This window comes from Notolepis coatsorum, assembly GCF_963971535.1.
Source record: "Notolepis coatsorum genome assembly, chromosome: 18".
Lineage (NCBI taxonomy): Eukaryota > Metazoa > Chordata > Actinopteri > Aulopiformes > Paralepididae > Notolepis > Notolepis coatsorum.
The window spans coordinates 47068711-47090024 of record NC_140182.1 but is presented as its reverse complement, the minus strand read 5'-3'; the positions used below and the strand labels follow the sequence as shown (position 1 = coordinate 47090024).

The 21314-nt window shown below is 42.9% G+C and overlaps 2 protein-coding genes across 3 annotated transcripts in view; both read right to left on the bottom strand.

Annotated features, from left to right (window-relative positions):
- Positions 1-217: 217 nt before the first annotated feature.
- Positions 218-12794, bottom strand: LOC311245586 (annexin A2-like). Its single transcript, XM_084335488.1, has 13 exons — positions 12634-12794; positions 11743-11803; positions 11540-11633; positions 7485-7579; positions 6855-6968; positions 6353-6443; positions 5726-5805; positions 5421-5480; positions 5192-5285; positions 4473-4568; positions 2329-2387; positions 1320-1442; positions 218-537 (listed from the first exon to the last, which is right to left on the bottom strand). Exons 1-13 carry the CDS (start codon positions 12777-12779, stop codon positions 478-480), a joined length of 1173 nt encoding a protein of 390 aa, XP_084191614.1. The 5' UTR covers positions 12780-12794; the 3' UTR covers positions 218-477.
- A 135-nt stretch (positions 12795-12929) lies between these two features.
- The window catches only part of ice2 (interactor of little elongator complex ELL subunit 2), a 40070-nt gene continuing 31685 nt past the window's right edge, over positions 12930-21314 (bottom strand). For both annotated transcript variants that reach the window (XM_084335486.1, XM_084335487.1), the window contains exons 14-15: positions 20435-20684; positions 12930-15015 (exon numbers count right to left, since the gene is read on the bottom strand). In XM_084335486.1, the coding sequence (XP_084191612.1) occupies positions 14830-15015; positions 20435-20684 (436 nt within the window). In that variant the 3' untranslated portion in view covers positions 12930-14829. The remainder of the gene's footprint in view (positions 15016-20434; positions 20685-21314) is intronic.

Sequence of the window (21314 nt, the reverse complement as noted above, 5' to 3'; positions counted from 1 at the left end):
AGAAAAAAGTTATCTGTGATCAAATATTTCATTTTATTAAAAAATAAGGAGGAGATGAAAGAGGAGCCTCAGCAGGCATCACATAGTTGGAGGCCATGAAAACACTTATCACACTACTCTAGCGCTCTCTAGTGGACATCCACAGCAACTGTAAGGACGACCAAGCCTCCACTAAAATAGGTCAAGATGAAATGTTGCAAAGTAAAATGAACACATAAACAAAAAAGTTACTTTATTGCCAATTGATCAGCATTACAAAAGTAAGAAGCACTTCCGGGTCTTCAGGAAGCTAAAATTGAACATCCTGGGATGTAAACATCCCTGTAAACACCAGACGTAATGATATGACGGTACCTTCGCACCGGAGTTTGACAATATTGGGCGTGGTTTTGTGATCCAGTAGGGCGCTCTGGCTTCTAGGAAGTGGACATGGAAGTGGCTTCTAGAAGCGAGGACCTCTGGGTAAAGGGCTCGTCTCTAGTCGTCTCCGGCGCACAGGCCCAGCAGAGCCCTCTGGTAGTCCCCTTTAGTGTGTTCCTGCACAGGTAGCAACAACACAGGAGTCGAGTCACGACCAGCACAGTGGAGGCACAACATTCTGTATTTGTAAGTCAAACGTTTCCAAACCATGTCATGTCCAGTAGATAAACATTTAGTTTCCAGCCAGAGACCCTGATCTGACATTTTCTTCTAGTTGGATAGGATTTAGTACAGAATTGCAGTACATAACTATCTATGTATGTATAATGTGTGGGGATAATCGGGAGGAGAGTGAGACCTCTGATCAACATGTCCTTCTCATACATTCTCACATTGTGTCTGGTGAATTAAATAATAGTTCAAGTAAAACATCTTATTTAGCTGGGGATCCCCTGAAACCACGCGCCTAGTGGCCCCCCAGCCACCAGCCTTGGGTTGGGTGTATAGACCTGTTCGCTGTCTACGTCAGACTCAGTGTGCGCATGCATCAGTGGGGCAAAAGGAACGTACTCCTGGTCAAAACAACAGGGCAGACTACAATATATTTGCATTTATTTGCCATGCTAGCGATCTAAACAATCAATCCATGTCAAAGCTAGATATGTAAAAGGTGAAAGACTCACTCACAGCCATGCTTATTTGGCAAAATTACATCCAGCCGTTTTCGTTTTAAACCACTTTTAGTCAGGGGAGTGTCATGGTTTCTCCATAGAGCTGTATGCGCAAGTAGTGGGCAACTTAGTCACGTGACTCAGTTGGTATTGCTGATTGGCTCGAACACAGTATGTTTGTAAACAGCGAACAGGTCTATTGTATTAATTAATGATGTCGACACTTACGGCGATGGTCTTGTACAGAGACTGGCCATATTGGGTCTTGAACTCTGTACGGATTTTCATGAGGTCCACCTCACAGCGTGAAATCATGATTCTGGTAACCACCTTCTCCTTGGCTCCCTTAGACTGAACAGAGAGGAGAGAGTAAGCACTTAGACTGAGCAGAGAGGAGAGAGTAAGCACTTAGACTGAGCAGAGAGGAGAGAGTAAGCACTTAGACTGAGCAGAGAGGAGAGAGTAACACTTAGACTGAGCAGAGAGGAGAGAGTAAGCACTTAGACTGAGCAGAGAGGAGAGAGTAAGCACTTAGACTGAACAGAGAGGAGAGAGTAAGCACTTAGACTGAGCAGAGAGGAGAGAGTAAGCACTTAGACTGAGCAGAGAGGAGAGAGTAACACTTAGACTGAGCAGAGAGGAGAGAGTAAGCACTTAGACTGAGCAGAGAGGAGAGTAACACTTAGACTGAGCAGAGAGGAGAGAGTAAGCACTTTATTAAGCACTTAGACTGAGCAGATAGTAGAGTAAGCACTTTATTAAGCACTTAGACTGAGCAGAGAGGAGAGAGTAAGCACTTTATTAAGCACTTAGACTGAGCAGAGGAGAGAGTAAGCACTTTAGCAAATCCCTTAAACGTAGTCAGTGTTGCCAGATGGGAAATGTTCAATTATCGTCCCAGTTGTCGTTTTTTGAGGGAAATTATTGTTTGCAAGTCATAATAACCAAGAGAACAAATAGACATACAGAGGGTAAAATTATTGTACAACACTGGACTGAGCAGAGAGGAAGCACTTTAGTAAGCAGACTAAACACTTAAATTGAGCAGAGAGGAGAGAGTAAGCACTTTAGTAAGCACTTAGACTGAGCAGAGAGGAGAGGGTAAGCACTTTAGTAAGCGAGTACAATACAACTAGATGATACAATCCTGGTGTCTTACATCTGTTCACCAACAAGGATAGGCTCTAAAATAACCGAATCTCAGCCAGAAAAAGAAAAAAAAACATGTTGTAATTACCTTCATGGCTTCAGCCAGTATGTTGGCAAAGTACAGCTGCTTGTTTTCAAAGCACTGAACTGGAACAGGAAGAGAGCAGAGAAAAGAAAGATAAATTGCATTTGATGCATCATTTTCTCTTGTACCGGTATGCACTTTACAACATCCTTTTATTTAGTCCATTTAGATCGCAGTCTCTCTTTTAGTTGTGGATGATATAGTATCCACCCTAGACGAAAGAAAGCATTGTGCTGCCCTATTTGTACTGTAGATCTGTCAAAAACATTTGATACCGTTCTCTTCATTTACAAAGACTATACAGGGTTGGCTTTGATGCACATACTTGCAGTTGGTTTCAGAGCTATTTGTCTGAGAGACTTCAGTGTGTGAAACTGGGAATGCCCAGTCAAAGTTCTTACCCATTATAAAAGGCATCCTGCAGGGATCAATCCTGGGTCCTGTATCATTTACCATTTATATTAATAATGATGCTTCATCTTTGAGTGGCTGTCACGTTAATCTTTATGTGTATGACACTACTATTATGTCTATTGTACTGCTGACTCTGTACAACTAGACATTGAGAACCTGCAACTCTCATTTAATGCTCTGCAAGATTATTAATCTTAAACTTGTACTAAATGCAAATAAAACTAACTTCATGATGTTCTCTAGAGCTAGCACAATAATTTGCATATATTTACTGTGAATGGGTCTGACATAGAAAGTTACAGAATACAAATATCTTGGCATCTGGCTTGATGAGAAAATTACATTTAAATACCATAGACAATTTTGCCAGCAAACAAAACCAGCGTCCCAATGATTAGCAGAAAGAGGGTCATTGAAGCGTTTTTTTTCCAGATCAGCCTTGGATTATGGATTCCATGCCCTTGGATTCTGTATATCACTGTATTATCAACGGTGATAGTGCTCACCATTGTATCCTATACAATAAGGTTGGGTGGTCCTCTCTGGCAGACAGACATAATATATATATATATATATTTATGGTGTGGCAACGAAGGGGCCACTGCTGCCTAGAGCAGGGTTTGTCTGTATGTCTGTCTGTCTGTCCCCACAAAAGTCGACCAATCACAGCTCACGCTGCTATGCAACGTAAGTTACACTTCCACACACACAATGTCATCACAGAGCTATCGCTAGCCATCTGGTTAAGCCACTAAAGCGCCTGTGTGATTTGCTGCTATACTAAGTAAAAATGCAAAAGAAAGCCAAGCTATAATATATATAAAAAAAGAAAGCTATAATTGATGATTAATTGATACACGTTTATGAATGTAGTAGTAGTTTATTCAGTCATCGTCTCACACAATACAATATACACAATCATTTAACAATATTTGATTTTACAGTGACTGAAAAGGTACAGACTGAAGCATAATGCTTATATATGCCTGTCCTATATTCATGCTTGTGTTACAGAATTGTGCGTCCTGTTGGTGCTAACGTTAGCAGCTAGCATCCACCAAAGGCTAGGAGGTCCACCTCTCTACTAATAAAGCTAACGTTGCCCCCCTAGTCCATTATCTTTGCTGCAAAGACGAGTAAAAGTCCTGTCCATGGTTATGCTTTGAATCTATGACACTGTGATTAATAAAGATCCATCTTATCTTGGACCTCATCATATTCACTCCAGTGATTGGCCTACACTTCCAAACCCTAGAGCTCGCACTGAACTTTGAAAATCTGCTTTTACCTCCTGTGCCCCCGGCATGTAGAATATATCGCAATGTACCTTGAAACTCAATAAATTAGTATCCTAAACAGTTTAAATCTTTAATGACCAACCATTTCACCCCAGTCTGCAGCTGTTATTAATTGTTTGTGTTGACTTTCTTGTTTTAATTTTATATTTATTGTGTGTTGTATTTTTCTCTACATCATTGTACATGAGAGTTTACGCTCAATGATCCTTTGATAATAAATAAAGATTGAATGACTGAATTTATTTATTCTCAACTGTATATGTTTCTCCTCTATATAGTCTTCTGTGGCTTCTTGCTTGCTATGTCAGTGATTCCACAATTTGAGCATAGTCTTTTTGTTGCACTCATTGTAAGTTGCTCTGGATAACAGCATCTACTAAAAGCCTAAAATGCCAACAGTAAATGTCTTAATGAGTGATGACCATGATGACATACCCAGTGTGAGGAAAGATGCCTGCAGGTCTCCTTTCACCTCCTTCTGGACGCTCTCCTGCATATCATAAGGACTGTAATTCTTGTACCTGTTAAACACTGTGTTAAAGAGAAGAAAGACATATAAATAAACTAGTCGTCCACTGAGTGATAAGAGCCTATATTTTAATGTCAGAAATGACTATTTTTCACAGGAACTCTAGACATGGAGGATGATAAGGGTTCAGGGCAACAGGATCTTTCACAGGAACTCTAGACGTGGAGGATGATAAGGGTTCAGGGCAACAGGATCTTTCACAGGAACTCTAGACGTGGAGGATGATAAGGGTTCAGGGCAACAGGATCTTTCACAGGAACTCTAGATGTGGAGGATGATAAGGGTTCAGGGCAACAGGATCTTTCACAGGAACTCTAGACGTGGAGGATGATAAGGGTTCAGGGCAACAGGATCTTTCACAGGAACTCTAGACGTGGAGGATGATAAGGGTTCAGGGCAACAGGATCTTTCACAGGAACTCTAGACGTGGAGGATGATAAGGGTTCAGGACAACAGGATCTTTCACAGGAACTCTAGACATAGAGGATGATAAGGGTTCAGGACAACAGGATCTTTCACAGGAACTCTAGACGTGGAGGATGATAAGGGTTCAGGGCAACAGGATCTTTCACAGGAACTCTAGACGTGGAGGATGATAAGGGTTCAGGGCAACAGGCTCTGGTACCTTTCTGCAGGTGAGGCACACTTCTCTCCGACAGGATGGAGATCCAGGTGGGCACATCGGTTCCCTTAACCTTGACTCCAGCCTCGTAGAGAGCCTGAGGAGAATCAATACCTATAGTGTGAGGAATGTACTCTCGTGGCCTCATGGTGTTCTTATCACTATATTAACATTATATTCACATAATATTGGCTGTGACTATTAGTATAGGCGGCTACTGTACAGTACTTACCCTGGCGTCTTCATCGATTTTGTCATAATCTACAATACTGGTTGGGTCTGCCCTCTTAGTCTGCAAAGAAGAAAGGCGTGGTTCGGGTCAATGAAGAATAGCACAATTCCAAATTAATCACGGAGACATACACAATACATGGTTCTTTGGCTGAAATCATGGTGGAATCTTTTTGGTAATTGAGAGCTGTTTTGGCAAATTGTTGGTTCTATAAAGAACTTTTCTTTAGAAAAAGGCTTGTATAAGGTACAAAAAATAACCAAAATGGTTCTATGTAGGGCTTTAGAGTGTATAGTGGATCTGACCTGCACAAGTGCCAGTAGGAGCTTGGCAAAGTTCCCTGAGGTGTCCCCAGCCACATCCTTCTCCAAGTCATGCTTGAACACTGTGGAAGGAACAGAACATCATATGCAGAAGATCAAACTACAATATAAAATTTCTTTAAGTATCTTTGGGCACCGTTTTATATGCGTTGTTCACATTTTATGCTCTAAAAATGACACTGTAGTATAATTTATCTTTTTAATTTATCCGCTGTTGTTTACCTTGTAAATATATGTTGTGTATTATGTTTAGTTTATAGTTTACATTTATAGTTTATAGTTTCTAATTATAGTTATAGTATAGTTATAGTTTATAGTTTGTATAGATAGATTATACATTGTGTATTATGTTTACAAATCTACTACAGTTGAGGAGCTGGGAAAAACAAGCATCTCAGTTTATCTGAATGTATGTACATTTAGAAAAGCTGTGACATGTAAATGTGAATGTGAGATTGTGCAACGCTGGTTGTGCCCGACTGAGGTTTGGACACATTTCAGTGTTTCACACGTTGCTGCTGGGAATGTTTTCTCTTGTTCAGACCAACTCATCCCAGCGCAGGTTTAACAGCCGAGATCCCCGTAAAAAAGGCACGTCTTAAGACTCACATTCCTTGTAGACTTTCTTGATCTCTACCAGCTCACTGTTGCTACGTGAGCACACAATCTCAATCAACGACGCTTCATCTGTCCCTAATCCCTGAAAAACAGACATTCATAAAGTATTATGTGTTTTTTAAGAGAGAAACAACTTCCATTCATATGACAAAAACACATAACTAATTAACTATTGACTATTATATTACATAGGATAGGATGTAAGAGATGGACAAGAATTGTCAATCATTTGAAATGAGGATTGTGTAGATTCAATCACATGGAGGAAGCATGTAATTTAGTGGTCGGGTCTAAACTGTCCTCATTTCATCAGGCTGTGTGTTGAGTCTACGTGGCCCTCAATCCAAATTATTAAAAATCTTTAGTACATATTTGATAGCTCTCCCATCCCTGGCTCAAATCAATCATAACTACAGTAATTTCACCAGAAGAGGGCAGTGTAACATTGCAACACCAGCCACTGCCAATGGGGACAGATAACGTCTCTCCTAACCTTAATAGATGCTCTGATCTCTGATGCATCATACTGGGCCGTGCTCTTCATCAGTCCCAGGATCACAGTTTCCAATGAGCCAGACAGCGCCCCCTTCAGGGCCGAGATCATGTCCTGAAATTACAGCACATTAAAATGTTGAGTTGAATCTTTATTAATCACCTTGGGGAAATTTGTTCTCTGCATTTGACCCATCCAAAGGAGCAGTGGGCAGACCCACATAGTGCAGAGCCTGGGGACCAACTCCAACCTAATGGCAGGAAAGCGTGCATTTGGTGTAGGAGGAAACCAGAGTACCTGGAGGAAACCCATGCAAACACGAGGAGAACATGCAAACTCCACACAGAAAGCCCCCTGCTGGGGTTTGACATTATGGAAGAGCCTACATCATGAATGTAGTTAGATGCTGTGCTCCTGTGTAGCTCTATGTGTGAGTGCCTGACACTCTGAGCAGCACTTTAGCATCGTCATGGTTAGGGGTTCAATTCCCGCTGCGGCACCCATACTGAAAAATGTATGCAGTCGTTCCCTTGCAAAGCGTTTCGTGTCAGTACTAGAAGAGCCCTATAGAAATGCAGTATGAATTCAACGCTGAGTTGAATCTGGTTTTACTTGTGGTCCAACTCTTACCTTCTTGGTCCTCCTTTCATACGAGAAGGCGATCTCCCTCCTCTGGGCGTAGGTGCGGTTGGTTAGGACATCAATGATGGTCTGCTCATCCACTCCTGATGTTATGGTACAAAATAGTTTACGTCACAATAGCAAATGGATGCCTATTACGATGAATCAATTCTGAAATCTCACAGCTTTTCCAGGAGGGATGCAGTCAGTTCACACCTTTCACTGCCGATACCAATTTTGAAACCCATTTCCTACACCCCATTCTAGCCTGGTATCGACCCGATGTCCAACACCAGTATTGATGCATCCCCATTTCCCAGGCAAAATAGAGGTACTGAATTAAAGGGTGCTATAGATGCTATTGAAAATGGGGGACCCTGATGTAAACAAGACGAAAGTCTTTCTGGATGTCCCGCGATGATGTCGGGGAGTTCGCGACCCTCTCTGTGCCACCCCCCCTTCCCCCTGTCTCCGGCTGTCCCTGAGCAACGACCGGAGTGCTGAATGTCCCGTGACTAAGACGGGGAGGACGTGACCCTCTTGCGCCGCCCCTGTGCTTCAAATAGATCCGCTATCAACTCTATCTTTAATTTTTCAAAATGTACAGTTGCTATTGCATGCACTCATCTGTGTTTCACTACACACATGAGTGCATGCTTACCAACTGTCCGTCTGCAACACTACTATCACCGACATCTAAGAAGGGAGATCCCCCCTTGAACGGCCCTTCTAAGGTTTCTCTCCTCCACATTGCCTGTGGAGCTTTTTTCCCTATTGTTAGGTTTTAGTGAGTTTTTCCTTACCTTCGCGTGGGGTATGTCTGGGAGTGCTTGCATTCTTTCATTTATTTGCATTCATCTAAAAAATGTTTGGACCCTATGGTGTTCTTGTTCTGTTCTTGACTTATTGTTATGTTGTCTTCTTGACTTGTTTAAAAAAGACCTGTACGGCCCATGGGGACATTAACGTGTGTTGTCGGGCCCTATAAATAAATTTGATTTGATTTGATTTGATTTTCTCTGGTCTGAATCCCCTTAACAATTGTGTGTATTGAGCCGTACTGTATTGTACCCATTCTGCAATCTGTTAACACATTGGACGGCAAAAACGAGTATACTCGTTATTGCCCGCCATGCGTTGTGCGCCAGAAACGAGTTAACTTGTTTTTGGGATCAATATTTCATTTTTTCGACATGGCATTCATAATTCATCCAGCCTCCCTCCGGGACTGCAGCTGGACCCTGTCTGATATTGCAACGCCTCAATACCGCCGCCTGGTGGATGTCCGGCGAGTTACACTCCAAGCCAAACCGGAAGTGGCGCTCGGTGCATCGAGGAAATCCCTCCGGCAGTAATATCTTGTTACGTGGATCCAGACAAACACTCGAGGGCATGGGATCGCTTTCGAAACGCAATAATCAATATGATTTCGGCATTTATTGCGTCATACAAACGGGAAATGGATCTAGCAGATCGACGTCAAATAATTGGAATATTTTTCCTCCAGTCTCATCGGCAAACGGTAAGAGGAATAGAACATTATTTTCAGCCTGATTGTTTATTCATTTCACGGCAATCCATCTGCTCAACATATCAACCCATACTAAATAAAGCCGTTACTGACGATCAAGGAATTATAAACGACCCCCCCCCTTTCCTTCACGCATGATGAAGCATAATGTATACCGATCATATACATTTGGATTTTTTAATATAGCGTGTATAGGAAAGAAACGCCAATCGATAATCCATCATATGGCCTATAACTCGCGTTTTAGGAATTACTGCAGAAAACCTTAAAAACATACTTATATTCTCGACGGTATTAACACAACAATGTATGAATGAAAGAATATAACGTTCCCACATCCGGAACAATAGATACCCGATGTTGAATGGGCCATAGTAATGTCGATATAGCTATAATATTTAAAAAGTTATAGCCCTGCAAAGATGGTAAACATCTCCATAGGGTTACAGCGCTGGCAGACTGGGCATAAGGATGGGCATACTGCGTGGCAATCAAAGTGTTAAAGGGGAACTATCTTACTATTTCTTTCACTATTTGGTCAATTTTACACAAATCCTGTGAGTGTATGGAACACATCTGTACGTTTAAAAAAAAAAATCATTGTTAGGGCGGCTAGGTGGTGCAGTGGCCAAGGCGCTCACCACCAATGCTGGAGACACTGGGTTCGAGCCCAGCTCTCCGCATTGCATTCAGCTTTGCTGGTCGTTCATACTAATACATTTGGCAGTATTAGGGGGTGGGAAGCTGATGGGTGGGGATCGGACGTTGTGGACAGCGACTCCTACAGGTCGGTTGGTGCGCCTGCACAGTAGAATCAGGAAGCGACAGGGGCGGCATGCCCTCCAAACGCAGACCCCCGACGCTGAAAGATCGCGCTGTGCAGGTGAAAAGATGCGACGGCTGCTACCTCGAGTACCGGAGGGGACTCGTGCAATGTATGGCTTCGTCCACATTACGGCCGGCTTGTGGGAGGCATGGCCAAACAGCGTTCGAGACAGGGGAGGGTAGAATTGGACGATACGAAATTGGGATGGGAGAAAAATTTAAAATGGGAGAAAAAGTAGATCAAGAAAAAAAAATCATTGTTTTGTATTTCTAATCAAGTACTGTAGAGCAGCAGTTTCTGCCCTTCAAGATTCCAAGCTGTCAGTCACCCACTGCACTGCACTGCACTGGCATACCTTTTGGGGGAGAGAGAGAGATAGAGAGCGACTAATTAATTTCGCCGCACGGGACAATGCATTGGTAACTTGTTTCAAATGACAATATATACCCCCGTGAATATTATTGCACGGATCGGAATGCGCGTGGGAGCGTGCGCTATGATATTTTGCAACAGGTTGACGTGATACAGTGAGTGGGAGAGACAGCGAGTGGGAGAGACAGAGGAGAGATCGCTCCGAGACGAGTCGCACCGTATGAGAGCCTCTCTCTCCCTCTCTCTCTTTTGAGGAAGCGTCAGTGACAGGGAAACCGAATTGTTGATTGTGAGTGGTGGAACTAAACCACAGAAGGGGCGGAGGTACGCATAGCATTATGCAAATAATTCTGCTTCCGTCACAGGGGACCAAAATTCAGAATGGCTTGGTTCAGTGGGGGAGGATCTTGTCTCATCTGAACTGGAAGAATGCACCAACATGAGAATTTGAGACATAGACAGTGTTGGTACAACCCTAGAAAACAATGCTAAACACTGGAAAAGAAAATGTATAAGATAGTTCCACTAAGTTTTCAATCAATCAATAGATAACATTCAGCCACTAGATGTCGCACTAGAGCGCCAGAATGTCCTTTATCCAATCAGGTGAATTCCATGTGTGGCAATGGCGTGATTTTTTTCCATAGCCTCTGTTTGCGAAGACACTCTCTGATTGGCTAGGCCGTGTACAGTGAAGAAGAAAAGACCCTCTAAGACTGGTTTAGCTCCGAAGGGTCTCTTCCGCCTTGTACATATATTCTCTGCTTATGCTTGCCCTCTTTCGACGTGGTTATGCTTAGAGTTAGGGTTAGCCAATCGGAGTCTTTTTCTTCTTCGCTGCAATCAAAGAGCGTCTTCGCTCACAGAGGCTACGGAAAAAAAGCATGCGTGGCAATGGGAAGTAGGGAAGGGATATATGCGCGCAACATGTAAACAGCATTAATTTTGGACCTCCACAAATCTTTTAAAACCATAAATTCATTAATCAATAATATTTTGGGAGGGGAAATCACTCTACATAAAACGTTTATCTATAGCACCTTTACCTATGTTGATTTGTCAACATAGCAAAGTAGCAGAATGATAGACTTCTCATGTGACTGCAGTTGGCTGTCGCAGTGCCAGCGCCCCAGTCAGTACAGCAGTCATCGCTGGATAGCAGACTGCTGCCAGCACAGAGGCGTTGCCTTGGGGATGTTCCCAGCTCAAAGGGTTCAAAGCCAGGAAGCTGACTCACAAATACCAGCCTCTTTCACCCAGAACAATATCACAGAAGAGCTGCAACCCCAAAACACACTGATTTCCTGCAGTTAACATTAGCTACATAATCCTTACCCTTGGTTTTGACAGCAGTCTCTATTCTGGAAGCATCTTTCTCAGGGTCAAAGTCCTTGGCAGGGACTACAGTTGGGTAGAGGGGCTCACAGGTCTGAGTGGGTGGAGGCAAACTTGTGATGAAACAAACATTATACCAACCATTCATTGCCCATCATGCATTGTAATTCCATTGCTGAAATAACTCAAATGTATGAAATTACCCCAGTATTGAGAGCGAGCTGACCCAGAAACTCTGATACCATAGCCATGTTGATATTTGTCCTGGGGTGTGGGGGGGGGGGGCAACGTTAGAGATTGACAAGTACAGAATCAAAACATATAAATCTCATGTCAAAAGACTCATTGTAACCATTTAAACTGTTGACCCATGCGAGGGTCACGTTTGTTTTTGCGAGTGTGAACATGCGATCACATTAAGTCTTCTAAACAAGAGCAGAGGAGGTGAAGAGTTAACTGCTCTCTGCTCCTGGTAAGACTGAGTCATGAGGCATAATGAGTAAATTACCAACCGTTCTCATCACGGGAATAGCTCCCTTGTGTTTTCACTACTTCTAGTATACTGTGGTGTAGGCTAGCGCAACAGTTAAAAGTTAAAAAAGTTAAAATATAAACTTTATATTCAGCAAAGGCTTATCTCCTTACTCAAGTGTCGACCTATTCGAAAACAATGATTTTAACTGACAATTACCAAGGACATTCACAATTGTTTTCATTGAGTGAAAATGTATCATCATTTAATCATTGCATTAAATAATCAAGGATAAGGAGCTTAGTTCAGTCAGACACACACCTTGTGCAGAAACCCCAGAGACACGCCCTAGAAAGGGTGTCATTACACTAACATGCTACTCTACTGGTGCGGTGGACACTTAAGACAGCAATACTTTGTAAGAGAAACACACTTTATTCATATAACTTATTTATTTTGTAAAGGGAACCGAAAACATAGTACTTGGCTGCAATGAATGAAAACTACAGGAAACCAGGAAAATCAATACAAATTGTCTCGTGTGAAGTCAGCCATCTAGCAAGATAACTAAGAGCACTTACTGGAAACCTGAGACCTATAAAGCTTTAGTACAGAAGCTTACCCGACTGACTTGACAGAGATGAGATGATGCAGAATAGTCCCGGCTACATGGAGTGGACTGGGTGTGGTGTTTAAATAGCGCAGGGTGTGTCTGTGACGTTTTCTCCAGCCTCTAACCCGCAAACTCCTCCTCTTTCCTTCCCACATGTGTCCTGTGATCAGACCGGTGGCTCAGACTCCACCCCTGTTCCACTAGCAGGCCTGGCCCCTGCCTTCCATCCCAGGGGCAACAGCCACTGCTGACTTCAACATGGCTGATTAATGCAGCAGTTATGCCAGTCAATGGAAAAATACGAGACAAAACTTTTGAATTATTGCTTTATATGAAGGTGAACTCTAAAGACAACTTTACATATCTCATGGAAAACAGTCTGGGGAGTCAGACGAATGCACAGCACCAGTGGTACTGTGGAGTTAGTTAGGTCTAGACTAGGTTACCCAGCGCACAGGCACTGCGGATGCTATGGGTGTAGTCCAATCAAAAACAGTATAAAGTCTAACTTTGGTATCAGCAGGTTAGACAAGGGGTTTCCGCAGTTGCAGTCGCGTTTGTACAAGAGGAACGTAATTGATGACAGCGTCCCTTCCCTGCCTGTAGAAAATGGGCCAGTATCCAATGTCTGAGCACATTACCAGCAGCCTCTAGTGCACCTGTCCTGACCAACAAGGTCTCGTCAGAAAATGTAAATAAAGTACTAATCGACCACAGGAAAAAAAGGTACACACTGTGCATTATGTTATAGCCATAAGTCATATATTTAAGTAATTTTTTTAAATATGTACATATACTACTTATGACTATAACATAATGCGGCAGTGTGGGTCTTGTCTGGTCTGGTCGACAAATACACTGGATGGAATATTATTACTGATGTATCAGGAACATGTCTTGCCAGTGGACAACATTGCACAATATCAGCTGTTTGTTGACGTCGTCTCTGAGATGCTGTCAAAAGTCAATGGTGTGTGTGATCCTTGTGTCTCCATGTCATCACACAATCTGGAGACGTTCATCGTGATCTTCAATGTTGTCCTTACCTTTAAGAATATCCATGCGGCACATCATCAAACGGCAATAAGCACTTGTCAAAATAATTTATTTTTGCTACATTTGTGTAAAACAAACAATTGCAGATAAATCAAGTACAAAAACGGTACAAAAACAAGACAAGGCTCAACCTATAGAAGTATAAATACTATACAAGTGCTTATTAACCCTTTATTCTCCGCCATGCGTAATCTGCCAATGACGGCGTAAGGCGTCTTTGAGATCAATATTTCAAAAATCTGTGATGGCAATCATATTTCACCCACGGAGACTTGAGATCTCCTGTTGATCTCCTCTCAACTCTCCAACAGTTCAAGAGCGCCATCTGGTGGCCGCTCGGCGGATCGCCCAAACAGGAAGTGACGCGCCGGAAGTGGTGCTCATCCATATTCGGTCCGGGCACTCGCTATCGTTAGCGGGACTCCAGCTCGACACACTGGACAGCGATCCGTTGCCAATAACTCGATAAACAACATGATTTGGACGTATATATTATTATACAACCTGGAAATGGATCGCATAGATCAACATCCCATAATCGCGAACTTTCTGCTCCACGCTGACCACCCAACGGTGTTTGAATATTATGATCCATATAAACTGCTGTGATCTATGTATCGCCCATACTACATGAATGATTTAACGTCGGCCACGGACTTATAAACCCCCCCCTCCGGTCACCAGCAGATGATGAGGCAAGACGTTTAGGACCTTGTACAATTGAACGTTTTAATATGACGTCAATCGGTATCAAACTACATTTGATGATGTAATATATGTATTTATAGCTATAACTTGCGTTCTGCAGAATGCTGCAGAAAACGATAAAAACATATTTATACTTTAGACCGTATTTTAGTATGAATATGTGAATGAAAAAGTAGAATGTTGCTACATCCTAAACGATAGATACTTGACGTGGAATGGGCCATAGTAATGTCAATTTAGCAATACAATTTAAAAAGTTATAGCCCTGCAAAGAAGGGGAACATCTCCATAGATTTACAGTGCTGGCAGACAGTGGATTAAGATCAGAATAATCCCTGGCAGATAAAGGGTTAATCACACCTTTTTAATGGCCATTCTTCTTCTCGCCTTCAAAATCAGCTCTTCTTGTGTTTCCAATGATAAGTCTACAGTTGGGGATTTTCAAATGGACATTTGAATAGACTTTTTCATCCACTTCTTACGTCTAGCGGTGCGTCCCGAGATTTTATTATTTTTCTTCGTCTTTGAGCCTCCTGCATTAGAATTGCTCTGTGGCGGCCCTCCCTTGGCTCCCTTGGCTCCCTTGGCTCTCTGGTTGCTGGGCTGTGTCGGTCCACCCTTCACCGTCTGTTGAGACAACAAGGACACAAGGTGTGAAAGAGGGCGAGCATTCAGCGTCATGCCTGCGAGCCACAACTAGGGGCAGAGTGGCTAACCATGAGTGACATTGCTGGTCTAATGGCCATTGGACCTCATTCAGCAACTCTGCAACAAGTTTGAAAAAGAAAATATTTTTTTATCCATACATTCCCGTTTTATACCGTGGTGAATATGAGTATAGTTTTAGAGTAATTCTGTGTAATCTCAGGAAACGCTGCTATGCAGCGTTTAATGCATTTCACTAGAAACTGTGGCGTTCCTCGCCTGGATCAACAATCAATCTGAAATCAACGCTATATTATCGGTATTATGTTTTATCATGCATGCATGAAAGGGTGGGGGGGGGGTTTCTATGCTTCGATCGTCACCAACGGAATACGTTACACAGTACATTACACACATACGCTCCGATCGCGGGGAAGGGATTCTTCGATCAACGCAAGATTGATACCATATAGCCCTTACCTTGACTAGGATGAGCTCCAAAATAAATATTCCAATTATCTGATCGCCATTCCAAGTATTGATGTCAATCGTGTTGTCAACATAATCCACCAAAGAACATGAATCGGGAGTGCTTGATTATCCTCAATCCATGTGTTATAAGCGCTCGCCATGCCCCACTAGGAAAACCCGGACCGGACTTTTTAGATCGACGTACAGACCAAGCCAGAGAGTTTCCAAGGATGTGCAATACCGGCTGCAAGGCGGCAGGCGGCGGTTTTGGACGTTTGCGATCTCAGACCCATTCCCAATGAAAACATCAGGCTCCCTCGATGGATTATGAATGGAAATAGCGAATAAAAGAAATAACAACCAAAACCCGACTATACTCGGGTCTGGCACTGAACGTTCGGCAAGTTAACCCGACTATACTCGGGTCCGGCGCTCAAAGTGTTAAAATAACCTTGTTGGAAGTTTGTTGCCTCCATGAATTAAATCAACACAACGGAGACATGGCCAGGAGAGGCGATGAAGGCTGATAACGATCAACGACTGAAACCACCATTGTCTAACAAAGTGGTACACAGACACACAAACACATAAGCAATAGCGCTGTGTTCATGTTAGACCAATCAGTGATGGTCATCCCCGCAAACCCCGCCCCGTTAATCTGCAGTGGGAAAAAAAGTACCGGTACGAAAAGGTCGAAAAGAGAACAGCTCAACTGTACTACTGTGTTGAAAGGAGAACTGCTCAACTCTACATTAACATTTAGTCATCTAGCTGATGCTTTTATCCAAAGCGACTTACAAGTTCTGTACGACAAGTCAACAGGAAGGGTACAACTCTTGCCGTGTTGCCAGTTATTACGGTTGGGTACCGTTCACATTTGAACCAATACCGGTACCTGTGAATCGATACCGGTACTCTCTAAAAAATTTATTTACCTACCTCAGTTGTAATAAATGTGTCCAAACTTTAAATGATTTATTATCGTTATTATTTATTTAGAACAATTTGTTAATATATATATAATAATATATATACATTACACACACACATCTTTAAATAAAAAAATAATGTTTTACAAAATAACAAGTATAAAACAATTAAACAAACCGGTCTAGCAGCAATGAACTATTCTGCGGAACTAAAAGGTACACATCTATATTAATATATATATATATATATATATATATATATATATATATATATATATATATATATATATATATATATTATTTAAATAAATAAATAAATAAATAAATAAATAAATAAATAAATAAATAAATAAATAAATAAATAAATAAATAAAGGTATTGTATTTGACAAGATAACAAGTATAAAACAATTAAACAAACCATGCAAGACAATATAAATAACTACAATCAGAATCAGAATCCGTAACCAGTAACCACACTAGCAACCGTTTTTCGGCTTGCCATTGCCGCCGACTGCTTTGTTGTTGTTGAATTAAGTAAAATCCTAGGTAAGTTGTATTGTGCGCGTGAACGTTGACGTGAATGTGCGGCACACTTCATAGGTTTCGTTTAGCTGTAAACGAAACGAAGAAAATTTAAAATGTGGCACCGGTGGATCTCACATGAATCGGTACCGACGTGATTCGGTCGATACCCTTAAAAGTACCGGAATCTGTACCCATCCCTACCAGTTACCCAGGTGGGGTATCTCCCGGGCCTTTCTGTGTGGAGTTTGCATGTTCCCCCCTGTGCTCGCAAGGGTTTCCCCTCCCGATAAGATAAACCCAATGGAAAAACATGCACAACAGATCGCTAACGCTGTTGCATCCCTGACGAAGACGGACAGGAGCACTTGGATTGGTCCCCGGGCGCAGTGCATGCTTCAGCCCTGGTCTGCTCCCGGCTGCCCTTGGGGGGAAGGATGACGGGATGGGAGGTGCAGAGAACATTTCGTCAGCGACTCAGTGGATGTGTGTGTGTTCCTGTGGGTCACCCATCACGTGTGTGTGTGTGTGTGTGTGTGTGTGTGTGTGTGTGTGTGTGTGTGTGTGTGTGTGTGTGTGTGTGTGTGTGTGTGTGTGTGTGTGTGTGTGTGTGTGTGTGTGTGTGTGTGTGTGTGTGTGTGTGTGTGTGTGTGTGTGTGTGTGTGTGTGTGTGTGTGTGTGGTAATCTGATGACAAATAAAGACTTCTACTTTCAGCTGAGTAACAATGATCAAACAGTGCTGAAACTTGGGTGCTGCAGTATTGAGTGCATAGACATAAGACATAATAGTATAGTAGGAGGAGTGCATGGTACTGTAGTATAGGACAGTACGTTTTTTTTCATTTTTTTTTTCATTTCAGATATTGATTGAAGAAGTGTGTTTTTAGTCGACGGTGAAAGAGTGGTCAGGATTCGGCTGTCCTAACTGTGGTTGGAAGTTCATTCCACTATTGTGGAGTGAGGACAGAGAATAGGCGGCTTCTCTATGATGACCCTCCCGGAGCTCGGATAGGAGTGGGTCTGAGGCGGCCAGAGAATGTAGAGCGGAGGGGTCTTGAGGGTGTGTAATTAGAGACCATTGACCGGAGGTAGCCGTTCCCTTCGCCACACGATATGCCAGGTCGAGGACCTTGAAGGGGATTCGTGCGGCGATGGGGAGCCAGTGCAGGTCCCTGAGAAGTGGGGTAACGTGGGCTGATTTTGGTAGGCTGGAGATCAAATGGGCGGCTGCGTTCTGGATGAGTTGAAGAGGCTTGGTGGCGGTGGTCGGTAGAAAGGAAAGGAGAACAGCTCAACTGTACTGCTGGGTTGAAAGGAGAACAGCTCAACTGTACTGCTGGGTTGCTGAAGTCAGAAGCATCACACAGTATACCCTCTAATGATCACATTAATTGTATTGTGCAAACTCAAATTCAAGATCCAAAAGACAACAGTTGAAATAATGTGTATAGTTGTGATCTTGGCAGATAGATGTTCACAATATCAGGGACCCTGTTTTTTAACCAAGGTTTTTGAGAAAGACAAGAAACATGGACTTATACTGACGAGTATAATTTTAAGTTATAGTCTGTTGAAAAAAGGGTTGACGTATCCCAAAGGGAGGGTCGATGTAGCACAGCGCAAAATAGTGTGGATGACCATAAACTAGGATTAACAATATATATAAAAAAATAAAATAAAAAATAAAAAGCAATGACAAAACAGGGTAATATACAATGGAACTAAATGAAGGACTGGATAACCAACCAAATGGACAAATCAAATCAGGTACCTTCAAACTAAAATGTTTTATGACCATTTAATGGGGAAGACTCAGGTTTTAAACTGTGTGAGTCAATATTTGTATTGTTATTACCTGTGTAACAAGTGCCTTGTTGCCTTGTATGGATAATTACACCCCATCACAAAATACACTCCACCAATAATCCATAACGTTTTATTTCATTGCTTTGTTTTTATTTTATTGCTTTGTTATTATTTATTGGCACTTTTGGGAGCTAAGTCTTTTATTTTTAAATTGGCACTTCCTCCCGCAGCACGTATCACGTAGCACGTGTTTTTGATAGGTACGTTAGTGTCTCCCTGGTATGAGACAGGTAAGAGCTTGCTCCATGTTCATGGGTAATTTCCATCTAAAAGTTGTTAAATATTGTATATTATATTCCTAAACTGTGAAACGAGTTTGTAATGTAACTCATGTTGATAATGTGTACCTGTGCAGTTGTTTTGCGGGAGGTTTGACCGTGTTAGGAACTTTTGATAAGGGCATTGTTTAGTAGCTAGCATGTGGGGGGCTCACACACAGCACGTGCACTGGTAACATGCTAATGGACGTCTTTTCCCAACTGCAGCTCATGTGCTGCAGACGCCATAACTGTACCCCTAATGCTGCTGCATTGTGTCCTTATAACCTAACAGGTATGTTTGTAGCTCTCATGTTTTGGTCCGTTTTGTTTTGAATTGTTTATTTTTCTAATGCTGTATTCTAATGTCTAATTCTAATAATTGAGTGTCTCCCTGGTATGAGACAGCTCATGTGCTGCAGACGCCATAACTGTACCCCTAATGCTGCTGCATTGTCTGTCTTTATAACCTAACAGGCCTGCCAAATAAATACGTCATCATTCGGCTAAAGACAACCAACAGTGTCCCTGTCTGTCGATCACCAACTTAAACACAACGCAGTCTAATCACACCGGTCACACCTGCACATTAGAGCATTAATGCCCATCACAGGTAGGTAATATGATAATAAGACATGTTATGAAGTGTTAGCTTGGACTTTTAGCTTCTGCAATTTCAGACAGATCTCCAAAGAGTGTCTCGTTCCACAATAAAGAATCTTGGTGTTTTTCTTGCTGTTGATAGTTCAGACATGCTGTTGATAGTTCAGACATGCATCTACGCTCAGTTTATGTTCCCCATTGTCCCTGCTGTTAGTTTTGGGCTACATGCACTGGGAAACTGTGTCACGGAACACTGGCTCAGCCCATCTGATAAGAGAACAGCCGGGGGGTTTGTCAAGACTGTTAGGAGAGTTTTTTTTTACCTTGGAAGCATTTAACTTGGCTGTCTGTGACACGCTCTCTCGTGTGTATGTGTATGTGTGTGTGTGTGTGTGTGTGTGTGTGTGTGTGTGTGTGTGTGTGTGTGTGTGACTGAGAGAGGATGTGGACTTCTCAGACAACACTGACCTTTTAACCAGTGGCTACCTATTCCATGACCACACCTATGAGCTTCATCACACTGCTGTCATTATCGTTATAACCAGACCACCGTGCCATTAGAAAATACTATGGTCTATATGCACAAAAGGCTCTTAAAAGTGTCAGTACTGATCTAGAGTCAGTATCAGTCCGTTTGAATGAGGGCACGGAGACAAGTGTTGCCAGTCACTGACCCCAGATCAGCACTCCTACTCTGGGAGGCATTTGAGAAGGCCACCGATAACTATCAAATACAGACCGGAAACGTACCTTCTGGAGTTGTTGCGGTGGGAAGGCGCAGGGCAGGCGGCCGTGTCTCTGGTGGAAGGGCAGGACCACGTTCGGGTCGACAGGTACCCAGGGCACGGGGCCAGAGGTTGGGGGCCTGGGCACCGCGCTGTGGACCTGCTGCAGGTCGTACGCCCCGCCCCGCCCCACCTGGCTCCCATCAGCTGTTTTCAATATGGTCACAAAGGGCTCCCCTGCCTTGTGGCCAATCAGGTATCGCCCCTCCTCTAACCTGCAGGGCAGACCCACGGAATGAAGTCACTGGAGTGTAATGCCAACGCCACATCGTAACATGCCACGGCACACCCAGCCCTCCCTGATCTCAAGCCAGAGGAATGGAGGGGTTATGAAGAGGGGGAATGCAGACGGGCAGAGCCGAGCAGACAGTTCTATTGTGTGTGGCAATTGAAGAGGAGATTGTGTTAACACTCCAACACAGACATGAACACAGACTTCAGCCCGCTTTGAGCCGGGGCTGCATGACGAGACGGTGTCGCAACAGAGACCAACGCCTTAAGGAGAGAGTGATGACAGGCCATGACATGCCTTAAAGGAACACGCCAACATTTTGGGAAATTAGCTTACCGTCTTCTCCAGAGAGAGACACGAAGATAGATACAGGTTCCTCTCTGTGCGTTCAGTAGAAATCTATCTGGCTGCACATTAGCCTAGCTTAGCACAATGAATGGAAGCGGACAGTGCCGGTTAGCCGAGGCATTGTCCAACTAACACCTCTCCTGAAGGCTAACCGGCACTGTCCGCTTCCATTCATTGTGCTAAGCTAGGCTAACATGCAGCTAGATAGCTTTCTACTAAACACACAGAGAGGAAACTGGTATTTATCTTCTTGTCTCTCTCTGGA

Excerpts from the sequence above, each read along its gene's own strand:
- LOC311245586 (XM_084335488.1), bottom strand. The coding sequence starts at position 12,779 with ATGTGGGAAGGAAAGAGGAGGAGTTTGCGGGTTAGAGGCTGGAGAAAA. Across the intron at positions 11,804-12,633 it reads ATCTCTGTCAAGTCAGTCGG|GACAAATATCAACATGGCTA; the intron begins GTAAGCTTCTGT and ends CCCACACCCCAG. Across the intron at positions 2,388-4,472 it reads GGCATCTTTCCTCACACTGG|TTCAGTGCTTTGAAAACAAG; the intron begins GTATGTCATCAT and ends TTCCTGTTCCAG.